The following is a 23420-nucleotide window of genomic DNA, read 5'->3' as shown; positions in this document are numbered from 1 at the left end:
TCTTTACTTTGGTCTTCACCAGGAAGATGTAGGAGAGAGACCGGTGCCAGAAATGGTATTCAATGCTGATGTCAGAGAAACTGAGTCAAATCTCTGTAAACCTGGAAGATGTAATGGGGCAATTTGACAAATTGAAGAGTAGCAAATCGCCAGGACCAGATGGTATACATCCCCAAAGTATTGATAGAATTGAAAAATGAACTTGTAGAACTATTGTTAGTAATATGTAATTTATTTTTAAAATCAAGCATGGTATATGGCATTCTCCGAGGACAAGCAGGCTGCTTGTTCTCACTGATGGGTGACATCCACGGCAGCTCCCTCCAACCGGAAACTTCACTAACAAAGGCCTTTGCTAGTCCTCGCGCGCCGATGCGCACTGCGCATGCGCGGCCGTCTTCCCGCCCGAACCGGCTCGTGTTCGTCAGTCTTCTTTTGTCTGCGCTCGGGACGGTCGTGTTTTACCGCCGTTTCGTGCCCCTCAAGCTGACCCTCGCGCGTCTTTGCAATTTTCGCCAGAAAAAAAAAAAGAGACCGATCGGTCTTCACCCTTTTCCCGTATTTCCAGCTTTTTCCCGAGTAAGTTTCCTTTCGCTTTCGGGACCAGCCTATTTTGCCTCGATTCGGGTTTTTCTCCCTTCTTTTTGGTGCCCTTCGTCATCATCGCAAATTTTGATTTTGCCGGCGTGATTTTTCCGCCTATGTCATCGAAGTCTTCCAGCGGCTTCAAGAAGTGCACCCAGTGCGCCCGGGTAATCTCACTCACTGATAGGCACGCTTCGTGTCTTCAGTGTCTGGGGGCTGGGCACCGCCCGCAGGCCTGCAGTCTTTGTGCTCTTTTAAAAAAGAGGACTCAGGTAGCGAGATTGGCCCAGTGGAACGTGTTGTTCTCGGGCTCTTCGACGACGACAGCACGGGCATCGAGTGCATTGACGTCGACAGCATCGAAGTCTTCGACCTCGGCATCGGCTGCATCGAGGCCTCTGCCTTCGGCATCGACTGCATCGAGGCCCCTACCTTCGCCATCGTCGGTACCGAGGTATCGAAAGGCTGCGTCGACGTCAGTGGTACCGGGACCTCCGCTGTTGCTGATGTCGTCGGACGGTGGTGCTTCGCCTGGAGTGCAGGTGAGGGCTGTCCATTCCCCTGCTGGTGGCGGTGAGCCTTCGGGTGGGTCTCCCCCTACCCTGAGGGCTCCTGCGGTACAGCCCCCCCGAGATCGACCTTCGGCCTCGGCCCTGAGGAAGCGACGGCTGGATTCTACGTCGTCCTCGTCAGTATCGGGAAGCTCTGGTGACATGCTTCGCTTGAAGAAGTCTAAGAAGCATCGTCACCGGTCTCCTTCTCGTCTTGGTACCGAGAGCTCTGGGTCGCCGAGGCAGTTGGCACCGGGAGGACCGCTCACTCTCTGTTCAGGAGGTGTCGATGCGCTCCCCCTTGGACAGCCCGGAACAGACTCTGACATCGACGCCTGCATCGGCTTCTCAGTCTTTCTCCATAGCCGCTCTGCACGAGAGTCTCCGGGCCGTTCTTCCAGAGATTCTGGGAGAGCTGTTGCGCCCTTCCCCTCCGGTACCAGGGGTGCTTGCGCCACCGGTACCGTCGAGTGAGGTGCCGGCTGGCCCCTTGCCCGAAGTGAGGTCTCCGATACGGCTACGGCCGCCTCCCAGGCAGACTCCCCGACGACGTCGGCGGAGGGAGCTTCGCCGGTGCTGGCAAGGGAGTCCACCTCTCGACGCTCGTACCGTGGCCGTGTTTCCATGGAGTCGAGTCGGACACGGCTTCAGACGCAGGTTCGTGAACTTGTGTCTGACACCGATGGTGAGGCCTCGTAGGAGGAGGAGGAGGACATCAGATATTTCTCTGACGAGGAGACTGATGGCCTTCTTTCTGATCCCACTCCCTCCCCTGAAAGGCAGCTTTCTCCTCCCGAGAGTCTGTCTTTCGCGGCCTTTGTCCGGAAGATGTCTACGGCCATCCCCTTCCCGGTGGTTGTGGAGGATGAGCCCAGGGCTGAAATGTTTGAGCTCTTGGACTATCCTTCTCCACCTAAGGAAGCGTCCACAGTACCCATGCATCATGTCCTCAAAAAGACATTGCTGGCGAACTGGACCAAGCCACTAACTAATCCCCACATTCCCAAGAAGATCGAATCCCAGTATCGGATCCATGGGGACCCAGAGCTGATGCGCACTCAGTTGCCTCACGACTCTGGTGTGGTAGATCTGGCCCTAAAGAAGGCTAAGAGTTCTAGGGAGCATGCTTCGGCGCCCCCGGGCAAAGACTCTAGAACCTTAGACTCCTTTGGTAGGAAGGCCTATCATTCCTCTATGCTCGTCGCCAAGATTCAGTCCTACCAGCTCTACACGAGCATCCATATGCGGAACAATGTGTGGCAGTTGGCGGGCTTGGCGGACAAGCTCCCTCCTGAGCAAGCCAAGCCTTTTCAGGAGGTGGTCAGGCAGCTGAAGGCGTGCAGAAAATTCCTGGCCAGAGGGGTATATGGGGGCGAGCTTTTGACTGGCTCCAGCAGAGCATAGCCGACATCAACGTGTCCGTGCCGGGCGATCTGCCGGTCGGGGGGAGGTTGAAAGTTTTTCACCAAAGGTGGCCTCTTGTAACCTCTGACCGTTGGGTTCTTCAAATAGTCCGGCAAGGATACACCCTCAATTTGGCCTCGAAGCCTCCAAATTGCCCACCTGGAGCTCAGTCCTACAGCTTCCAGCACAAGCAGGTACTTGCAGAGGAACTCTCCGTCCTTCTCAGCGCCAATGCGGTCGAGCCCGTGCCATCCAGGCAAGAAGGGCTGGGATTCTATTCCAGGTACTTCCTTGTGGAAAAGAAAACAGGGGGGATGCATCCCATCCTAGACCTAAGGGCCCTGAACAAATATCTGGTCAAAGAAAAGTTCAGGATGCTTTCCCTGGGCACCCTTCTTCCCATGATTCAGGAAAACGATTGGCTATGCTCTCTGGACTTGAAGGACGCCTACACGCACATCCCGATATTGCCAGCTCACAGGCAGTATCTGCGATTTCAGCTGGGCACACGTCACTTCCAGTACTGTGTGCTACCCTTTGGGCTCGCCTCTGCGCCCAGGGTGTTCACGAAGTGTCTGGCTGTAGTAGCAGCAGCGCTTCGCAGGCTGGGAGTGCATGTGTTCCCTTATCTCGACGATTGGCTGGTGAAGAACACATCCGAGGCAGGAGCTCTACAGTCCATGCAGATGACTATTCGATTCCTGGAGCTACTGGGGTTTGTGATAAATTATCCAAAGTCCCATCTTCTCCCAGTACAGAGACTCAAATTCATAGGAGCTCTGCTGGATTCTCGGACGGCTCGTGCCTATCTTCCGGAGACAAGGGCCAACAATCTCTTGTCCCTCGTCTCCCGGGTACAAGCGTCCCAGCAGATCACAGCTCGGCAGATGTTGAGATTGCTTGGCCACATGGCCTCCACAGTTCATGTAACTCCCATGGCTCGTCTTCACATGCGATCTGCTCAATGGACCCTAGCTTCCCAGTGGTTTCAAGCTGCTGGGGATGTAGAAGACATGATCCACCTGTCCACGAGTTTTCTCAAATCCCTGTATTGGTGGACGATTTGGTCCAATTTGACTCTGGGACGCCCTTTCCAAATTCCTCAGCCACAAAAAGTGCTGACTACGGATGTGTCTCTCCTGGGGTGGGGAGCTCATATCGATGGGCTTCACATCCAGGGAAGCTGGTCCCTCCAGGAACGCGATCTGCAGATCAATCTCCTGGAGTTATGAGCGGTCTGGAACGCTCTGAAGGCTTTCAGAGATCGGCTGTCCCACCAAATTATCCAAATTCAGACAGACAATCAGGTTGCCATGTATTACATCAACAAGCAGGGGGGCACCGGATCTCGCCCCTGTGTCAGGAGGCCGTCAGCATGTGGCTGTGGGCACGCAGTTATGGCATGTTGCTCCAAGCCACATATCTGGCAGGCGTAAACAACAGTCTGGCCGACAGGTTGAGCAGGATTATGCAACCTCACGAGTGGTCGCTCAATTCCGGAGTAGTGCGCCAGATCTTCCAGGTGTGGGGCACCCCCTTGGTAGATCTCTTTGCATCTCGAGCCAACCACAAGGTCCCTCAGTTCTGTTCCAGACTTCAGGCCCATGGCAGACTGGCATCGGATGCCTTCCTCCTGGATTGGGGGGACGGCCTGCTGTATGCTTATCCTCCCATACCTCTGGTGGGGAAGACTTTGTTGAAACTGAAGCAAGACCGGGGCACCATGATCCTGATTGCTCCTTTTTGGCCGTGTCAGATCTGGTTCCCTCTCCTTCTGGAGTTGTCCTCCGAAGAACTGTGGAGATTGGAGTGTTTTCCGACCCTCATCACACAGAACGAAGGGACGCTTCTGCATCCCAACCTCCGGTCTCTTGCTCTCACGGCCTGGATGTTGAGAGCGTAGACTTTGCCTCTTTGGGTCTGTCGGAGGGTGTCTCCCGTGTCTTGCTTGCTTCCAGAAAAGATTCCACTAAGAGGAGTTACTTCTTTTTATGGAGGAGGTTTGCCGTTTGGTGTGACAGCAAGGCCTTAGATCCTCGCTCCTGTCCTACACAGACCCTGCTTGACTACCTTCTGCACTTGTCTGAGTCTGGTCTCAAGACCAACTCTGTAAGGGTTCACCTTAGTGCAATCAGTGCATACCATTACCGTGTGGAAGGTAAGCCGATCTCAGGACAGCCTTTAGTTGTTCGCTTCATGAGAGGTTTGCTTTTGTCAAAGCCCCCCGTCAAGCCTCCTACAGTGTCGTGGGATCTCAATGTCGTTCTCACCCAGCTGATGAAACCTCCTTTTGAGCCACTGAATTCCTGCCATCTGAAGTACTTGACCTGGAAGGTCATTTTCTTGGTGGCAGTAACTTCAGCTCGTAGAGTCAGTGAGCTTCAAGCCCTAGTAGCTCATGCTCCTTATACCAAATTTCATCATAATAGAGTAGTCCTCCGCACTCACCCTAAGTTCTTGCCAAAGGTGGTGTCGGAGTTCCATCTGAACCAGTCAATTGTCTTGCCAACATTCTTTCCCCGTCCTCATTCCTGCCCTGCTGAATGTCAGCTGCACACATTGGACTGCAAAAGAGCATTGGCCTTCTATCTGGAGCGGACACAGCCCAACAGACAGTCCGCCCAAATGTTTGTTTCTTTTGATCCCAACAGGAGGGGAGTGGCTGTGGGGAAACACACCATATCCAATTGGCTAGCAGATTGCATTTCCTTCACTTACGCCCAGGCTGGGCTGGCTCTTGAAGGTCATGTCACGGCTCATAGTGTTAGAGCCATGGCAGCGTCAGTGGCCCACTTGAAGTCAGCCACTATTGAAGAGATCTGCAAAGCTGCGACGTGGTCATCTGTCCACACATTCACATCTCATTACTGCCTGCAGCAGGATACCCAACGCGACAGTCGGTTCGGGCAGTCAGTGCTTCAGAATCTGTTCGGGGTTTAGAATCCAACTCCACCCCCTTAGGCCCATGTTTATTCTGTTCCAGGCTACACTCTCAGTTAGTTGGATAAATTGTTAGGTCAATCTCAGTTATGTCCTCGCCTTTGCGAGGCCCTATTGACCATGTTTGTTGTTTTGAGTGAGCCTGGGGGCTAGGGATACCCCATCAGTGAGAACAAGCAGCCTGCTTGTCCTCGGAGAAAGCGAATGGTACATACCTGTAGAAGGTATTCTCCGAGGACAGCAGGCTGATTGTTCTCACATACCCGCCCGCCTCCCCTTTGGAGTTGTGTCTTCCTTTGTCTTTGTCTTGCTACATATGGGACTGACGAACACGAGCCGGTTCGGGCGGGAAGACGGCCGCGCATGCGCATCGACGCGCGAGGACTAGCAAAGGCCTTTGCTAGTGAAGTTTCCGGTTGGAGGGGGCTGCCGTGGACGTCACCCATCAGTGAGAACAATCAGCCTGCTGTCCTCGGAGAATACCTTCTACAGGTATGTAGCATTCGATATAATGCATCTTGAATAATTTGTGCAATTCTGGAAAATTTCATCTCAAAAAAGATATAGTAGAATAAGAGAAGGTACAGAGAGGGCGACGAAAGTGATAAAGGAGCTGGGACGACTTTCCTATGAGGGAAGGCTGAAACGGCTTGGGCTCTTCACCTTGGAGCAAAGACAGCTGAGTGGCGTGGAACGAGTAGACGTGAATTGCTTGTTTACTCTTTCCAAAAATACTAGGACTAGGGGACACACAATGAAAGTACAAAGTAGTAAATTTAAATGAATCGGAGAAAATATTTCTTCACTGAATGTGTAATTAAACTTTGGAATGCGTTGCCAGAGAATGTGGTAAAACAGCAGGGTTTAAAAAAGGTTTTGAATGGCTTCCTAAAGAAAATCCATAAGCCATTATTAAAATGGGCTTGGGAAAATCTACTGCTTATTTCTGGGATATGCAGCATAAAATGTATTGTTTTGATTTCTTGCCAGGTACTTGTGACCTGGATTGGCCACTGTTGGAAACATGATACTGGGCTTCATGGACTTTTGGTCTGTCCTAGTATGACAAAATGTATGTACTTATGTAAGAGTAATCTAAGGAAATACTTCTTTGCACAGAGTAGTGAATATATGGAATGGCCTCCCAGTGGAAGTGGTGGAGACAAGGACTGTATATGAATTGAACAAAACTAGAGAGAAGCACAGAGGATCTAGGAGGGGAGAGTAAGGGATTCTAGCAATTGGTGTAGTTAGAAAATGGTGCAGAAAAAGACTCTATGGCCTATCCAGCTTGACCATATTTCCATGTTAACACCACTTCAGGAGGTATTATTTTGCTTTATCTGCATGACAGGTAAGTCAGTACAGTTTGTAACAGTGTTTACCAGCATTTTGGTGTGCAGTTATGTCCCTTAAGGTTAACACATAGGTTTTGTAGATACTACATGCTCATTTTGGCAATTATGCAATAACTGCAAAACATTACCACAACTTAAATGATGCTCTATATGGTTTCTTTTCTGCTGAAGTAGCTTGAAAGTTACAAATGTATTGAAGAACTCCTGCAGGGAGAGGGACTAACATTTATTTTTTTAACCACATAGAATCTTCTACAAACTTGCCTTTTTCATTAGCTAATTGTTAAATTTGGAACTGGGATGTTATAAGCATGTCTTAGACCAAAAGAATTAGGTCAGGTGGAGGTGGTGGAATTTGGTCTTGGGAGCCTTCCCTTTCCTTCAAGCCAATTTTCAAAGCCTACCGCTGGTGGTAAGGCCAGTTAGCACGGGAATAGTGCACATTTAAATCTGTGCACAATGCTAAGAGGGCTTTAGTGTGGGAAACAGTGTGCACAACAGAGATAGCTGCAAATTGTATTTAAATGTAGTCAAATATATGCTGCTGATGTCATTTGCTATGCCTTCCCACTACTCAGAGAACAGTGCACAAGGTTTGAAGAGAGGATTTCTTTTGATTTTCAGTTGCAAATCTGCCTGTTTTGATTTCTTGTGGAAGCTGAAGGATGCCCGTGGAAGCTTGTAAACACTGGTACTGAGAAAGAAATGTAAACGAGTCCAGGCAAATCCGAAAGGGAAAGCACACATTAGCGCCTGTTTTCTGTGTTTAAATATGTCTTCCAAGTTATAAAATAAATAAAATAAAATTGAAAAGCTTATATTTAAGGGTACAGAAGAGCAGCAGCAATGTGTGCTGCACAGTCTGGTTTGCCTGGCGTATGCACCCAAGAGGTGCGCTTACTGTGAAACTCTTCTGCACGTGCCAATCACATTCCTCCATTGCTTTTGCTTTTACAGCGCTCACACAATTTGAATTATTGTCATTTCCTTTGGACATTTGAGAGCTAATTTTCTGTACTGGTTGCAGGTATGGAGCCAATTTCCTAGCGATTCATCTTTCTGTGGGAAACACCACTGTTTTGGATCCTTGGGATGTGCAGGGGGGAGTTCCTGAGGGGCTTTCCTCCAGAGTTTGTTCTGGCAGTGTTCAAGGCTTCTTTTTGAAGCAGTCCAAGCACCTGTCAGATCTGGACCGGGGTTCTTCTCTCTGTAAACATCAGAGGGTAGTTTGGGATGAGGCTCCCATGGATTATTTAGATTTTGAGTCCCTGTTATAGGAAGGTGACTGGGATGGGCCTATGGAGGGTCCATGAGGGTCCTGGAGAGGCCATCCTTTCTTAGGATGAATTGCCCCCAGGTGAGGATCCCTCTGTAGTTCGAGTATAAGGAAGATTTGCAGGAATTTATTTCTTTGGTTTCTTCTATGCTTAATTTTGATGAGCAACCTGTGCCTCAGAAAGTGAGGAAGGAGGACTAGCTGGTGAAAGGAATCAGAAAGACTGGTAGGTCATTTCTCATGCATCAGGAAATAAGAGACATAGTTCAAGCCCAGTGGAATGTCCCTGATGATCTGTTTTGACTGGCTAGGTCCATGATCAGGCTTTACTCTGTTCCTGATCAGGGTTGGGGGGGGGGGGGGGTAGTTTCTTCAGTCACCAAGAAGACTATAGTGCTTGTGGATGATGGTATAGCCCTAAAGATCCTCAGGACTGCAGGATGGAGGCTGTTCTGAAGCACATCTTTGATGTCTGAGCCCTGGCAGTTCAGGCAGCCATCTGTGGCTTAGTGGCCAGGGCGCGCTTCAGGTGGGCTGAGAAAGTGTTGGATAGATCAGCTGATAATTTTTCCCTAGTGGACTGGGAGGTCACCAAGATTGAGATGGGTTCAGCCTTCCTGGCAGATGCACTTTCTGATTTACTCAGGGCTTCAGCCAAGTCTGTGGCTCTGGCAGCCAGGAGGTCTCTTTGGTTTTGTTCTTGGTCGGTGGATGCAGCATCCAAGCCAAGTAAGTTTCCTTTTTGTATTGTTTGGTGAGGAGCTAGACAAATTGGTCAAGAGTCTCGGTGAATCAAAAGTACCATGTCTCCCAGAGGATCGTCCCTTGAACAGCAGGACACATTTTTTGGCTGGTAGGGGCCGTGCACATGATTTCCAGCATATTTGGTCTGGGAGAGTAGTTGTCTCTCAGATCATGGGAGGTTTTTTGTTTGTTTTGTTTTAGTTCTTTTGTGGAGGAAGGGATTTTGGTTCTACAGCACAGTCATGGGGCGTTTCACAATGAAGGTGTCGGGATCCATCCTCTGATAGCTGAAGGAGCTCTATTGAGAGATGTGTATTAAAGGTGGGCCCAGGTCATCTTGGACCAGTGGGTGCTCCATATAGTTTGCGACAGGTCTGCCTTAGAGTTCACTCATCCTCTGCCAGATGCTTTTATAGTTTCTGTTTCAGTCCCATGTGAAAGCAAGTGCCGTCAAGGAAACCCTCAAAGGCTTATTTAGCTGCGAGCTGTGTACCCAGTCTCTGAGGCAGAACTAGAGACAGGTCATTATTCCATTTATTTTGTGGTGCCAAAAAAGGAAGGTACCTTCCGGCCCATTTTAATTCTCATGGAAGTGAATCAGGCACTTAGGGTACCTGGCTTTCGCATGTAGACTCTTCATTCAGTCATTGATGGTTTATTCAGGAGAGTTTCTGTTCTTGACAGAGGCATATCTGCCCATCTCCATTTGTCAGACCCATCAACTGTTCCTTCACAGTTTTGGGGAAACATCATCAGTTTTGTGCGATGCCCTTTAGCCTGGTGATAGCCCCTTGTATGTTTTCCAAGGCCATGATGGTAGTGGCGGTGGCCCTCTGCAAAGAAGGGATTCTAGTCTATCCATATCTGGACAACTGGTTAATTCAAGCAAAATCATATTAGGAGAGCTGTCGGGTTACAGCATGGGTAGTTCAGTTTCTGAAGTCCCTGGGTTGGGTGTTCAATCCTCTCAAGTGTCTTTTAGAGCAGGTGCAGACTTTGGAATACTTCAATATCTTGTTCAACACTCTCTCCAGGGATGGGTGTTTCTTTCTGCATCAAAGATTCAGAAACTCCAGGATCAGATCTGAGTTTTCTTCGCTGCAGGGTTCCGAGAGCCAGGGACTACCTCAGGTCTTAGGATGGATGGCAGCCTTGCTAGAAGTGGTTCTGTGGGCCAGAGCTCATATGAGACTTCTACAGAGATTTCTTCTTTACAGGTGGTGTCCCCAATTGAACTCCTCGGAGATCAGGTTGCTGCTTTGAGCGGCAGTGGGGAAGAGTCATCGATGGTGGCTCCATTTTCCGTCTGTGGAGTTTGGTTGGATCCCGCATTGTGGGTGATGGCAACTACCGATGCCAGTCTCATGGGCTAGGGAGCCCATTGTCTTGGTCATCTGGCTCAGGGTCTCTGGTCCCGAGAAGAGATGCATTGTTCGATCAACCTATTGGAGACCAAGTCAATATGAGTGGCTCTGTGGGTGTTTGAAGATCTTCTGATGGGCAAGATTTTGAGTCTTGTCTAACAATGCAACAGCAGTCACATACATCAGTCATCAAGGCGGTACAAAGAGTTGTCTATTAGCAGAAGAGACCACGCTTCTCATGAGCTTGGCAGAAAGCCATCTGTCGGCCTCTCGTGGCAGGGAGGCTGAACATCCATGCAGACTTCCTCAGTCGCCATACATTGAATCCAAGGGAATGGACCCTGGGTTGCACAGCTTACGACAGTATTGTCTGCTGGTAAGGCAATACTGGTGGTGGACCTCATGGCGACACAGGACAATGCAAAGTTTTCTTGTTTCTTAAGTTGCAGGAAGGATTAGAGCTCAGAGGGAATTGATGCCCTAGCCACCCTGGCCAGCAGACGTTTTTTCTATGGCCTCTTTTGGGTCGAGTTATTCAAATAATTGAAAGCCACAGGGGTTTGGTTTTAGTGGTTCTGGATTGGCCAAGGAGACTTTGGTATGTGGATCTGATGTTTCTCATGGTGAAGTTATTGCTGAAGCTCCAGGCTCGATGGATCTTCTGACGCAAGGGCCAATAACCATGCCAAATCCATCTCGATTTCTGTCTTACAGCGTGGCTCTCGAGAGGGCTAGGCTGAGGAAGAGAGGATATTTGGCTAAGGTGTTTGTCATGATGCTCGGTTCTCACCATAGGTCTACCTCTCTTGCTTATGTGAGGACTTGGAGAATTTCCAGCAGCTGGTGTGAAAACGAGTGGTAGCTTTGCATGCCTCGGTGGTGCAAATTCTGGATTTTCTTAAGGATGGTTTGGATAAGGTTTTGGCCTTAGCTTTTCTTAAAGTTCAGGTTGCAGCCTTGGCTTGTTTTAGGGGCCGTATTAAGGGCAAGCCTTTAGCGAGCCATCTGGATGTCATTCATTTTCTGAGAGGTGTCGGCTGCTGAGGCATATGCCTTTTCCTTCTTGGGATCTTAATCTGGTCCTTTCAGTTCTGGTATGACAACCCTTTGAACCACCATCATATTGTTCCCTTAAAGATCTTACTCTGTGTTCTTTGTCGTGATTGCCTCAGCGAGTTGTGTGTCTGTTGCAGGCCCTATCATGCAGAGTGCCCTTTCTGGAGTTTTCCAAGAAAAAGGTCATTTTACGTCTGGTTCCCTCATTCCTTTCCAAGGTGTTGACATCCTTTCATTTGAACTGATCAGTGGTGTTGCCTGCTTAGGTTCCTCGAAGGGCTCATAGGAATAGTGTCGGTTATGCAAGCTGGATGTCAGGAGAACGTTGAAGAAATATATTCATAGGACATACAAGTTTCGGCACTCGGATAGTATTTTTGTTTTTCTGGATGGCTGCCATAAAGAGCTGGCTGCATCTAAGGTTACTATCATGAGATAGATTAAAGAAACAATCAGGTCCGTGAACCTTCTTAGCAGCAGGTCTGTCCAGAAGGGCTTTAAGGCCTATTCTACAAGGGGTCAGGAGTCTTGCTGGGCTGAGCATTCTCTGTTTCCTTCTCTGGACATTTGCTTTCCTTTATTCGACACTACAGAGTGGATGTTCAGGCATGTCGGGCTGCCGTTTTTGGAGAGAGTGTATTCTTACTGCGGGGCTCTGTGTGTCCCTCAAATTCATTGCTTTGTTCTTTCCCATCAGTCTTCTCTGGGACGCTAAGGAAGGAGAAATGAGGCCTGCTAATTTGCCTTTTAGTTCCTCCAGACAGGCCCAGATCCCACCCTATGTTTGCTGTTGTTGGTTCGTTATACGGTTCTCATTCCTCTGCAGGAAGCTACTTGTTTCATTGTCTGTTGTGCAAAGAAAAAAGGCCAGCACATTCTTTGGATGTATGGGTGGCTGTAATGAAGTCAGACATTAGCACACATGCAGGTGTACTCTTTTTTCTCCGAGGACAAGCAGGCTGCTTGTTCTCACGACTGGGTGACGTCCGCGGCAGCCCCCACCAACCGGAAAAAAGCTTCGTGAGACAGTCGGCACGCAGGGCACGCCCACCGCGCATGCGCGGCCGTCTTCCCGCCCGTGCGCGACCGCTCCCGCCAGTTCCTTTTTTTTCCGCGCCTGGAGAGAGTCGTGCCTGTGCCGCTCTCTCTGTTTCAGCCCCGGAAAAACCGTCGCGTTTACGCGAACCTTTTTATTTTCTTTTATATTTAATTTATCGCCGCGCGCTCCACTTTTCTTTAAAAAAAAAAAAAAAAAAAGGAGCACGCGCTCCCATTTTCCCTCGCTTCCAGCGGGGACGTAGCGTTGCGGTCGTTTTTCATTTTCGAGGTGTGATTTTCGCCACCATCGACGACTTTAATTTCGCCGACGCGATTTTTCCGTTGATGTCCTCGAAGGTCCCGAGTGGATTTAAAAAGTGTGGTCGGTGCGGCCGGCCCATCTCGCAGACCGACACCCACGCTTGGTGCCTCCAGTGCCTCGGGCCGGAGCACAGTTTCAAGTCGTGTCCCCTGTGTCTCGGTCTCCGGAAACGGACTCAGGTTGCGAGGCAAGTTCAACGGGACCGTATTTTTGGAACTTGCGCCGGCCCCTCGACGTCGACCTCGACGGCATCGGTATCGACGTCCGGTCCTTCGGTACCGGTATCGATGCCCGAGACATCGGCACCGATGGCATCGACCCCAGGAGAACAGGTCCCTTCGGCCCGCCGGTCCTCCGGTGAGGGTAGAGGTGAGAGGCCGCGTGGGCAGTCGGCCCCGGTCACTCCCTCAGCCCGTGGCCCACGGGACCGAACCCTGTATGACCCGGTTCCTCGAGACCGAGGGGGATCGTCATCCTCCTCCTCCATGCCTCCCGGCGCCGGTGACGGGCATCGGAAGAAGGATAAGAAGCGCCGTCACCGGTCGCCCTCGATGCACATCGGAGAGGAGTCGACGCCGAAGCGTCTCCATCGAGAGGAGAGATCCCCGTCGGTGATAGAGGTGCCGACGCAACAGGGTCCCGGCACCTCGGTGCAGTCTCCTGGCTCCCACCAGATCCGGGCACCGACACCCCTACCGGCCCCACCGCCTTTCTCGGCAGCGGGCCTGGACGAGTGCCTCAGAGCCATCCTTCCGGGGATCCTGGAAGGGCTGATGCGCCAGGCTGTGCCGGCGCCGGGGGTGCTTGCGCCCTCGGCGCCGATGACTGTGGCGCCGGCGAGCTCTAGCCCGGCGCCGGGGCCGTCGACACCGCCGCCGCTTGCGGTGCCGGTCTCGACCGCCACGCAGGTGGAGTCCCCGTCGACGTCGATGGAGGGAGCTCCGTCCCCGCCGGCGCGGGAGTCCACCGCTCGACGACACCGAGACCCTGGTGCCTCGACGTCGAGCCGGGCCCGGTTCAGGACTCAGCTACATGAGCTTATGTCCGACACCGAGGATGAGGACTCGTGGGGGGAAGAGGAGGACCCTAGATATTTCTCCTCAGAGGAGTCTACGGGCCTTCCCTCGGACCCCACGCCTTCACCGGAGAGGAAACTCTCACCTCCCGAGAGTCTCTCCTTTGCCTCCTTTGTGCGGGATATGTCTATTAGCATTCCCTTCCCCGTGGTCTCTGTGGAAGAGCCGAGGGCCGAGATGCTCGAGGTCCTCGACTATCCATCACCACCTAGAGAGTCCTCCACGGTGCCGCTGCACAATGTCCTTAAGGAGACGCTGCTTCGGAACTGGGTGCGACCATTAACTAACCCCACCATTCCCAAGAAAGCAGAGTCCCAGTACAGGATCCACTCTGACCCAGAGCTAATGCGGCCACAATTGCCCCATGACTCAGCGGTCGTGGATTCTGCTCTCAAGAGGGCACGGAGTTCGAGGGATACCGCCTCGGCGCCCCCGGGGCGGGAGTCTCGCACTCTGGACTCGTTTGGGAGGAAGGCCTACCAATCCTCCATGCTCGTGACCCGCATCCAATCATACCTGCTCTATATGAGCATCCACATGCGGACCTATGTGCAACAACTGGCGGACCTGGTCGAGAAGCTCCCGCCGGAGCAGTCCAGGCCTTATCAGGAGGTGGTCAGGCAGCTGAAGGCGTGCAGAAAGTTCCTGTCCAGGGGTATCTATGACACCTGTGACGTGGCATCTCGTGCTGCGGCCCAAGGTATAGTGATGCGCAGGCTCTCATGGCTGCGTGCCTCTGACCTGGACAACCGCACCCAGCAGAGACTGGCCGACGTCCCTTGCCAGGGGGATAACATTTTTGGCGAGAAGGTCGAGCAGATGGTGGACCAACTGCATCAGCGGGAAACCGCTCTCGACAAGCTCTCCCACCGGGCGCCTTCAGCATCCACCTCCACAGGTGGACGTTTTTCCCGGGCCCGGCAGGCTGCACCCTATTCTTTTGCGAAGCGTAGGTACAACCAGCCGGCCCGAAGGCCTCGTCAGGCACAGGGACAGCCCCAGCGCGCTCGTTCTCGTCAACAGCGTGCGCCTAAGCAGCCCCCTGCGCCTCCACAGCAAAAGCCGGGGACGGGCTTTTGACTGGATCCACGGGAACATAGCCGCCCTACAAGTGTCCGTACCGGACGATCTGCCGGTCGGAGGGAGGTTAAAATTTTTTCACCAAAGGTGGCCTCTCATAACCTCCGACCAGTGGGTTCTCCAAATAGTGCGGTGCGGATACGCCCTGAATTTGGCCTCCCTGCCTCCAAATTGTCCTCCGGGAGCTCAATCCTTCAGCTCCCAGCACAAGCGGGTACTTGCAGAGGAACTCTCCGCCCTTCTCAGCGGACGGATGCATCTCGCCTGGGGTGGGGAGCCCATGTCGATGGGCTTCACACCCAGGGTCTGTGGTCCCTCCAGGAAAAGGATCTGCAGATCAACCTCCTGGAGCTCCGAGCGATCTGGAACGCACTGAAGGCTTTCAGAGATCGGCTGTCCTGCCAAATTATCCAAATTCGGACAGACAATCAGGTTGCAATGTATTACGTCAACAAGCAGGGGGGCACCGGATCTCGCCCCCTGTGTCAGGAGGCCGTCGGGATGTGGCGTTGGGCGTGTCACTTCGGCATGCTCCTCCAAGCCACGTACCTGGCAGGCGTAAACAACAGTCTGGCCGACAGACTGAGCAGAGTATTGCAACCGCACGAGTGGTCTCTCCATGCCAGAGTGGTACGCAAGATCTTCCGAGCGTGGGGCACCCCCTCGGTGGACCTTTTCGCCTCTCAGACCAACCACAAGCTGCCTCTGTTCTGTTCCAGACTTCAGGCACACGGCAGGCTAGCGTCGGACGCCTTTCTCCTTCATTGGGGGACCGGCCTCCTGTATGCTTATCCTCCCATACCTTTGGTGGGGAAGACCTTACTGATGCTCAAGCAAGACCGCGGCACCATGATTCTGATAGCGCCCTTTTGGCCCCGTCAGATCTGGTTCCCTCTTCTTCTGGAGTTGTCCTCAGAAGAACCGTGGAGATTGGAGTGTTTTCCGACTCTCATTTCGCAGAACGACGGAGCGTTGCTGCACCCCAACCTTCAATCCCTGGCTCTCACGGCCTGGATGTTGAGGGCGTAGACTTTGCTGCGTTGGGTCTGTCTGAGGGTGTCTCCCGGGTCTTGCTTGCCTCTAGGAAGGATTCCACTAAAAAGAGTTACTTTTTCAAGTGGAGGAGGTTTGTCGTTTGGTGTGAGAGCAAGGCCCTAGAACCTCGTTCTTGCCCTGCACAGAACCTGCTTGAATACCTTCTGCACTTATCAGAGTCTGGCCTCAAGACCAACTCAGTAAGGAATCATCTTAGTGCTATTAGTGCTTACCATTATCGTGTGGAAGGTAAAGCCATCTCTGGAGAGCCTTTAGTCGTTCGATTCATGAGAGGTTTGCTTTTGTCAAAGCCCCCTATCAAGCCTCCTACAGTGTCATGGGATCTCAACGTCGTCCTCACCCAGCTGATGAAACCTCCTTTTGAGCCACTGAATTCCTGCCATCTGAAGTACTTGACCTGGAAGGTCATTTTCTTGGTGGCAGTTACTTCAGCTCGTAGGGTCAGTGAGCTTCAAGCCCTGGTAGCTCATGCTCCGTATACCAAATTTCATCACAACAGAGTAGTGCTCCGCACCCACCCAAAGTTCCTGCCGAAGGTGGTGTCGGAGTTCCATCTTAACCAGTCAATTGTCTTGCCAACATTCTTCCCCAGGCCGCATACCCGCCCTGCTGAACGTCAGTTGCACACATTGGACTGCAAGAGAGCATTGGCCTTCTACTTGGAGCGGACACAGCCCCACAGACAGTCCGCCCAATTGTTTGTTTCTTTCGACCCTAACAGGCTAGGGGTCGCTGTCGGGAAACGCACCATCTCCAATTGGCTAGCAGATTGCATTTCCTTCACTTACGCCCAGGCTGGGCTGGCTCTTGAGGGTCATGTCACGGCTCATAGTGTCAGAGCCATGGCAGCGTCAGTGGCCCACTTGAAGTCAGCCACTATTGAAGAGATTTGCAAGGCTGCGACGTGGTCATCTGTCCACACATTCACATCACATTACTGCCTCCAGCAGGATACCCGACGCGACAGTCGGTTCGGGCAGTCGGTGCTGCAGAATCTGTTTGGGGTGTAAATCCAACTCCACCCTCCAGGACCCGAATTTATTCTGGTCAGGCTGCACTCTCAGTTAGTTGTTCTTCGTAGGTCAATTTCTGTTGTACCCTCGCCGTTGCGAGGTTCAATTGACCTGGGTTCTTGTTTTGAGTGAGCCTGAAAGCTAGGGATACCCCAGTCGTGAGAACAAGCAGCCTGCTTGTCCTCGGAGAAAGTGAATGATACATACCTGTAGCAGGTGTTCTCCGAGGACAGCAGGCTGATTGTTCTCACCTACCCTCCCTCCTCCCCTTTGGAGTTGTGTGTTTCATCTTTTGCTAGTCATTCAACTGGCGGGAGCGGTCGCGCATGGGCGGGAAGACGGCCGCGCATGCGCGGTGGGCGTGCCCTGCGTGCCGACCGTCCCGCGAAGCTTTTTTCCGGTTGGTGGGGGCTGCCGCGGACGTCACCCAGTCGTGAGAACAATCAGCCTGCTGTCCTCGGAGAACACCTGCTACAGGTATGTATCATTCACTATCTGTCTTACTTTGGAAAGATCATACTGGTTCTAGCACGGACTGTATAGGGTCTTATTAGCTCACTCAAGAATTGGGATTCTTATGCTCCACCTGCTGGTAGGTGTTGAGAACCCATTGGTCTTTTCTGGGCCAGTCCGGAGGGACTAGAGGAATTGCAGGTAAGGCAAATTCTCCTTGAAGCTTCCATGTCTTTATTTTTTGACCCAGTAAGTAACCTAGCAGATTGATTTTTATTTGAGAATAAACTAATTGCAAAGGAATTCCAAAGTGTAATTTGACTTTAGTATGCTGGGGATCATACCCTTTGGTATGACTATAGAATGAAACTAAAGCACTGTGTTTTTCTAGATCATTTTGCAAAGGCAAACAGTCATGTACGTTTGAAGAGGCTACTTTTGGGGAAGGGCAACTGCCAATAACACTAAAGGACTGTATAATTTTTTTTCCCTTGCAATTTTTGACCTCCTGTGGGGAAAAGAGGACCAAAGTCTCCAAAAACAAAATGAAAAAGAAGCTTTAATGAATTCCGTTAGCGCAATTTGTAATACAACAGTCTAAATCCCATCCTTTATGTGAAAAAATAGTTCCAAAGTTCAAACGTATAACTTTTTCATACTGCTTATGGACCCATGACATGAAAAATTGCCCATTCTCGATCTTTTGGATCTCAAACTATCACCTTTTCCCAGAGAAATCATATTTATGAATATATTGTTTTGCTAAATAGGATGTGCCTTCTCTTTTTAGACTTGGAAGATAATCCTCAGGTCATCTTGCAAGTTGTGAGACAATATATCCAGAATTTTTTTGGGTGCAGGGAGTGTGCACAGCATTTTGAAGAAATGGCTAAAGACTCTATGGACTCGGTGGAAACCCTAGACCAAGCTGTCCTTTGGCTCTGGAAGAAGCACAACATCGTAAACAGCAGACTTGCAGGTATGATTTTCAAGTGACGGCCTTGTCTACAAAAACAAAACAAAAAAAAACCCCACAACGACTTTTTTGCCCTGAGAGAACTTTTTCTCTCTTTAATCCTTTCATATTTAGCGGGCTTGCTTATATGAGAGTGTAAACTGCTAATATGTACTTGATTCTTTAAAAGCGAATCTGAGATTTGAGAAGAGACTTAATTTTTCCACTGTGAAGAATGTTCAGGGTTTCTATGACAACCTTACACAGGTACCTTGAAAAGCTTGCATACCTATCCAAATTACTGACAATGTGTCATGGATTCCTTTGTTTCAGACTAAAGGTTTACCTTGAAAGTCTTCCTAGATTTAATTGAAACATCTGTATGCTACAAAGTAATTTTCAGCTACTATTCTGTAAGACTCCAATTAGATGTAGACAAGAATGATTACAATCAATGTGCCTTTCAGATGTAAATACTTGAGGTTTTTCTCTGGAAACAGATTACATTATTTTTACAAGTATTAAAGTTGTCTAGCTGCAGAAGTTGGGCGCACTCTGAAAACATTATTGGAATAAGCAGAATTGGGACAGTTATTCCTGGTATCTGTAGAAACGGTGAGTGGTAAGTGTATCTCCGTGCCTTTGAATGTCTCTGAAGCTCCATGGTGAAAATCAGATTCAGTATAAGCATCCATTGAGAGCTCAAAGAACAACTTAGCCCAGCTGATTTGTGTTTTCCATTCAGTAGATATTTCAAGGTCTGTTGTGTCTAATCCAGTTATTCATTAGTGCTTATAAGCAGTGCTATGCACTGGTGCAGGGAAAGATTTAAATGTAGCTTCTGAAATTAATTTCATAGGTTCTCTAGTATATCCCTGTGGCCCAGCCTTTCTGTTGTCCTCAATCATTTTGGATTTTTAGCCTGCCTTTTTTTTTTTTTTTTTCAAATGCTGCTCAAAACACCTTTTAGTCCAGAGTTTGGTTGGGTAGCACATTTTCGCCCTTACTGAGGGATGTACTTTTGGTGCATCCAGCCATGGGAGCAAGAAGACAAGAGGTCTTATAAACGAGACATGTCATTATGGTACCAGGAGAAAGTAGTGTCTGCATATTAATGTTTATGTTCTATTAATTAGGTGCTAACAGCGAAGATCCAAAGTTTCCCAAAATCCAGTGGCCATCCCCTGAGCTTTGCCCTAGGTGCCATGAAGACAATGGGCTGCACGGCTGGAATGAGGCAGAGGTGCTGGCCTTCTTGAAGCATTATTATAGTGGTGAAAACATTTCCCAGCACTTTCTGGATGCCAGTGCCACTAGTGATGAAACACAAGAGCAAGCAGTGGAGAACAAGGAGGTGGACCAAAGTCAAGCCAAGAAATCTGGTGAACACAGTCCAGAAAAGGGCCTCCAGAACTCACAACATGCAGCTGATGTTAAACCAAACATTTTGGACAAATTGATCCAAGAAAAGAGGCCAGAATTAGTTGATGTGCACAATGAGATGAAGCAGTCCCTCTCCTTTCTGGGCATTGGGTTCTCACACATAGACATGAGCCTCTGTGTGGTCCTGTATGTCTCATCATCGTTGTTTTTAATGATTATGTTCTTCTTTTTTCGAATGAGGTCAAGACGGTGGAAAATACGATATAACCGACCATATGTATAGGGTGGTGTACTTAAGCTTTCTTTGAGACCAGGTATTTTAATTCCTCCTACTCACCCACTTACCTTCAGAATTTGTTTTTGAAATTCACAAGCATTTTAAGAGTTACTTTTTTTTTTGTAGCTCCTCCTTACCAGACACAGCTTTAATATTTTGCTTATGAGCGCTTTTTTTAGTCTAGTTTCCTAGGAACTTTGCCTTACAGAAATGTCATATCTTCCCTTCCTCGCGTGACTTTTTGAACCATTCTGCCAGTTTCTGATTTCTGTCATTGTTAGCAGTGCCCTGTCATCTAACTCGCTTTTTTAAGTGCTATTGACATTAATAATCCTTTCTTTTCTATTTACAGTCGGGATGCAGACTAGCTCGGTTGAGGTGAAATCTCAGGGAAAGTAGAATACAGCGTGATGCTCAAATTTTGAAAACTGTCTTTCCATTGGTTGACATCAAACATTTTTTTAAGGCTGCTAGTGCCAGTGGTTTAAAAAGTTATGCATTTCATTATTTTTTTTTAATCCCAAACATTTGGTTTTCATATTTTAATGAAAAATTCAAACTAATGTAGTACTACGCTGAAAGATAGGGAAAATAATCTCATAAATATATTTGTTTATACATTTGTCTTTTACTAAACAGCAGTCTGATTAACTTTAACGGCATCATGCGCAGGAATAACAAAGGGGGTCTTTTACTTAAGATTAGTGCAAGTTGTCTACAGCATGGACCATAGGAATGAAATGGGTCCTGTGGCAGATAACTTGTGCTAACCTTTAGTAAAAGACCCCTTAACTATGAGTAGAATTGTATTTATAGATTTCCACTGAAACTGGCTTTTTTTTAAACACCCTCTCCTTAGTTTCTCCTGTTTTCCTAAAACTAGAATTTCAGGAGAGTTTAATTTTAAGATAAATACATATGTATTTAGACTTTGAGCCTAGTTGTCAGAGATAAATGGATTGACTATAGAAGTGGTTCTGCACCTGAGTTGGTGAAGACATTTTTTTTGTATTGATTTTGAAAACCAAGAATTCATGCAAGTATGTTATCTCTAAATGTCATTGTACGTGATTAGAATTTTATTTTCGTTTCATTTGATAACACAACTCTCAGGGATGAGTTTTGTGATGGTTACCTGAAGCCTGGCCACAGAGTTTGAGTTAGTTAACAAAAATCTATCTCACAAATTCATGCTCTCCCCCACCCTGAATAGTGCAACCTTATTTTTTTTTTATCCCTAATCATGTGATCGTTTTCTCCTGTGTTATTGCTATTGTGCTGTTCCAAGATCAAGTCAAAGCAGAAGCTGTGAACTGCTTTGCCGAAAATATGTTTGGGTCGATCCTTGTAAAAAAAAAAAAAAAAAAAAAGAGGGTCAGTCAGAATTTGAGATTCATTTTGTAAATGTGTGGCAAGAACTCTCTTCTCCTGAGACAGGTTAATACAGAAACTCATAAATCTTAGTGCTTAGTGTTTATATTTTAGAGGAGAGGTGGTCTGTAACCAAGACCTTCAAGCAGTTGAATGCAGCTCATCTTTTGCCTGGAATCCAACTATCTCCAGGAAGCAGTCCCCATTACTAATTTAGGATTTAATGGCACAGTGCAAGGTTGACTTCGAAAAGTTTGCCAATTTATGAGTCTTTTTCCTAAGTGGTGGTAAATACAACTTTTGACATAGGCATGTATTGTGTAATACAATAATGAGGCACTATTCAGTGAGGTCAAGTATATTAATATTATCAAATGTCTGTATTCCCTGCACAGAAATGTTATCGACATTACTTTTGTTCTTCATAGGTCAGAGTAGATTAACAGCTGAACTATAGTGAATTTGGATAAATCCATGTGGAGGGGAACATTTTTTATTTAGAAGAGGCAAGGATTGGAAGAGTTGAGTACCTGGTTCTATGAATATTGAGAGCATGCTCTTCTGTCTCTTCATCTCCTCCTACAACTGATACCTGGAGTACCTTTTAATATGTAGCTTATGGAGATCATTGTGTACCTATTTGGTGATGCAGCAGCGTGCAGTCTTTTCCTGTCCACCCATTCATGATGCCAGATAGGAAACAAAAACATTTTTTTTTTTTTTTAGATTTCTCTTTGATACAGTGCCAACTTACCCATTATGAGCCTTCAGAAAGTCTCTTGGAGCCTTTGTGGAAATTTTCAAATTCTGCTGTGCTAGATTCCACAAACAATTATTGCTTCCAAATATAGAAATGTAATTTGTATTGGATAATAAAATGTGTGATAATGTTAACCACACTTACAAAATTGCAAGACTTCAATCAAATAAGAAATTCCTCTAAAACATCAAAATCTCTCAATAAGGTAATATGATGAACTCCCTGTAGAATTTTGAGAACTGTTCTGATTAAGCCATCACCCAGCCACTGAAAAAAGAAAAAAAAAACACAAAACCTGTGTCCAGTGTAATATGATAAGCTATACTGTTAGCTACACAACATTTTGTTCTGTAATGCAGGCACAGGGGTCTGGTGCTAGGGTGGCTGTACTTCCCTGATTTGAAGATTTTTTGATGTCCGGCATGTGAGATTTTATTTGCAAGTAAATTATTAATGTTTCATGCCAAAGAGTCACAAGAGTGCAGGTTGCAGCACATCTGTTCGAAACAGCTTTTATTTGTGTGTCCAGAAAATTAATGAAAAGTACTTTTATTTCCAGTAACATATGCTAAATTGGACTAAACTCTATATTTACTTTGTACTGTTGTTGATACTTTGTACTGTTGTAGATTCTCTGTAAAAGTCTGTGTGTTCTTTTAATCATGCCCTGATAAATGTATATTTTAGACTTCTCCATGGACAAGCAGGTTGAAATCAACCACATACAGATGATGCCATCCCTATGGCACTGGATTGAATCTGCTCTCTCAGAGCTCAGAAGGATCGAAAAAAGCTTTCTGTTTTTTTCTACTTGACCAGGCAAGTGGAGAGCAGCAGAATCCATCAGTTATATTTTCTCTCTTCATTTTATTTTCTTTTATTCTTCATGCAGTTCCCCCCCCCTTAATTCTCTCATTTCTTAGCAGGCAGGTCCTCTAGGACCAAGTCTGATCTGCATTTTCAGTCTCTGGGACCTTCACCTAAATAAGAAGAATGAGATCTGCAGAGGGACTGTCTTTTATGAGAGATCATGTCCTCCTCTGTGTATTCTCTACTACTACTACTTTTCATTTCTGTAGTGCTTCTAAATGTACACAGTGCTGTATATGCTGTATGCAGGTACTTTCTCTGTCCTTAGTGGGCGCACAATCTAAGGTGTTTTATTTGTACCTGGGGCAGTGGAGGGTTAAGTGACTTGCCCAGGATCACAAGGAGCTGCAGTGGGAATCAAAACCAGTTCCCCAGGATCACTACTCTAACCATTAGGCAACTCCTTCTCTCCTATTCAGTTTGAATCTAGGTCCTCCTGCCCTACTGGTCCCTGCTTATAGGATTGCCATCCTTGGACTTCTTGCAGT

The 23420-nt window shown here is 48.3% G+C and overlaps 1 protein-coding gene across 1 annotated transcript in view; it reads left to right on the top strand.

The window, feature by feature from the left end:
• The window catches only part of QSOX2 (quiescin sulfhydryl oxidase 2), a 188063-nt gene extending 164893 nt beyond the window's left edge, over nt 1-23170 (top strand). Inside the window, exons 11-12 of the mRNA XM_030207617.1 lie at nt 18107-18295; nt 19408-23170. Coding sequence (XP_030063477.1) covers nt 18107-18295; nt 19408-19937 — 719 coding nt within the window. The 3' untranslated portion in view covers nt 19938-23170. The remainder of the gene's footprint in view (nt 1-18106; nt 18296-19407) is intronic.
• Nucleotides 23171-23420: the final 250 nt, after the last annotated feature.

Source organism: Microcaecilia unicolor, chromosome 6 (genome assembly GCF_901765095.1).
Source record: "Microcaecilia unicolor chromosome 6, aMicUni1.1, whole genome shotgun sequence".
In the NCBI taxonomy this organism is placed as follows: Eukaryota; Metazoa; Chordata; class Amphibia; order Gymnophiona; family Siphonopidae; genus Microcaecilia; species Microcaecilia unicolor.
The sequence above is the reverse complement of the archived record's forward strand: the minus strand, read 5'-3'. Positions and strand labels throughout refer to the sequence as shown.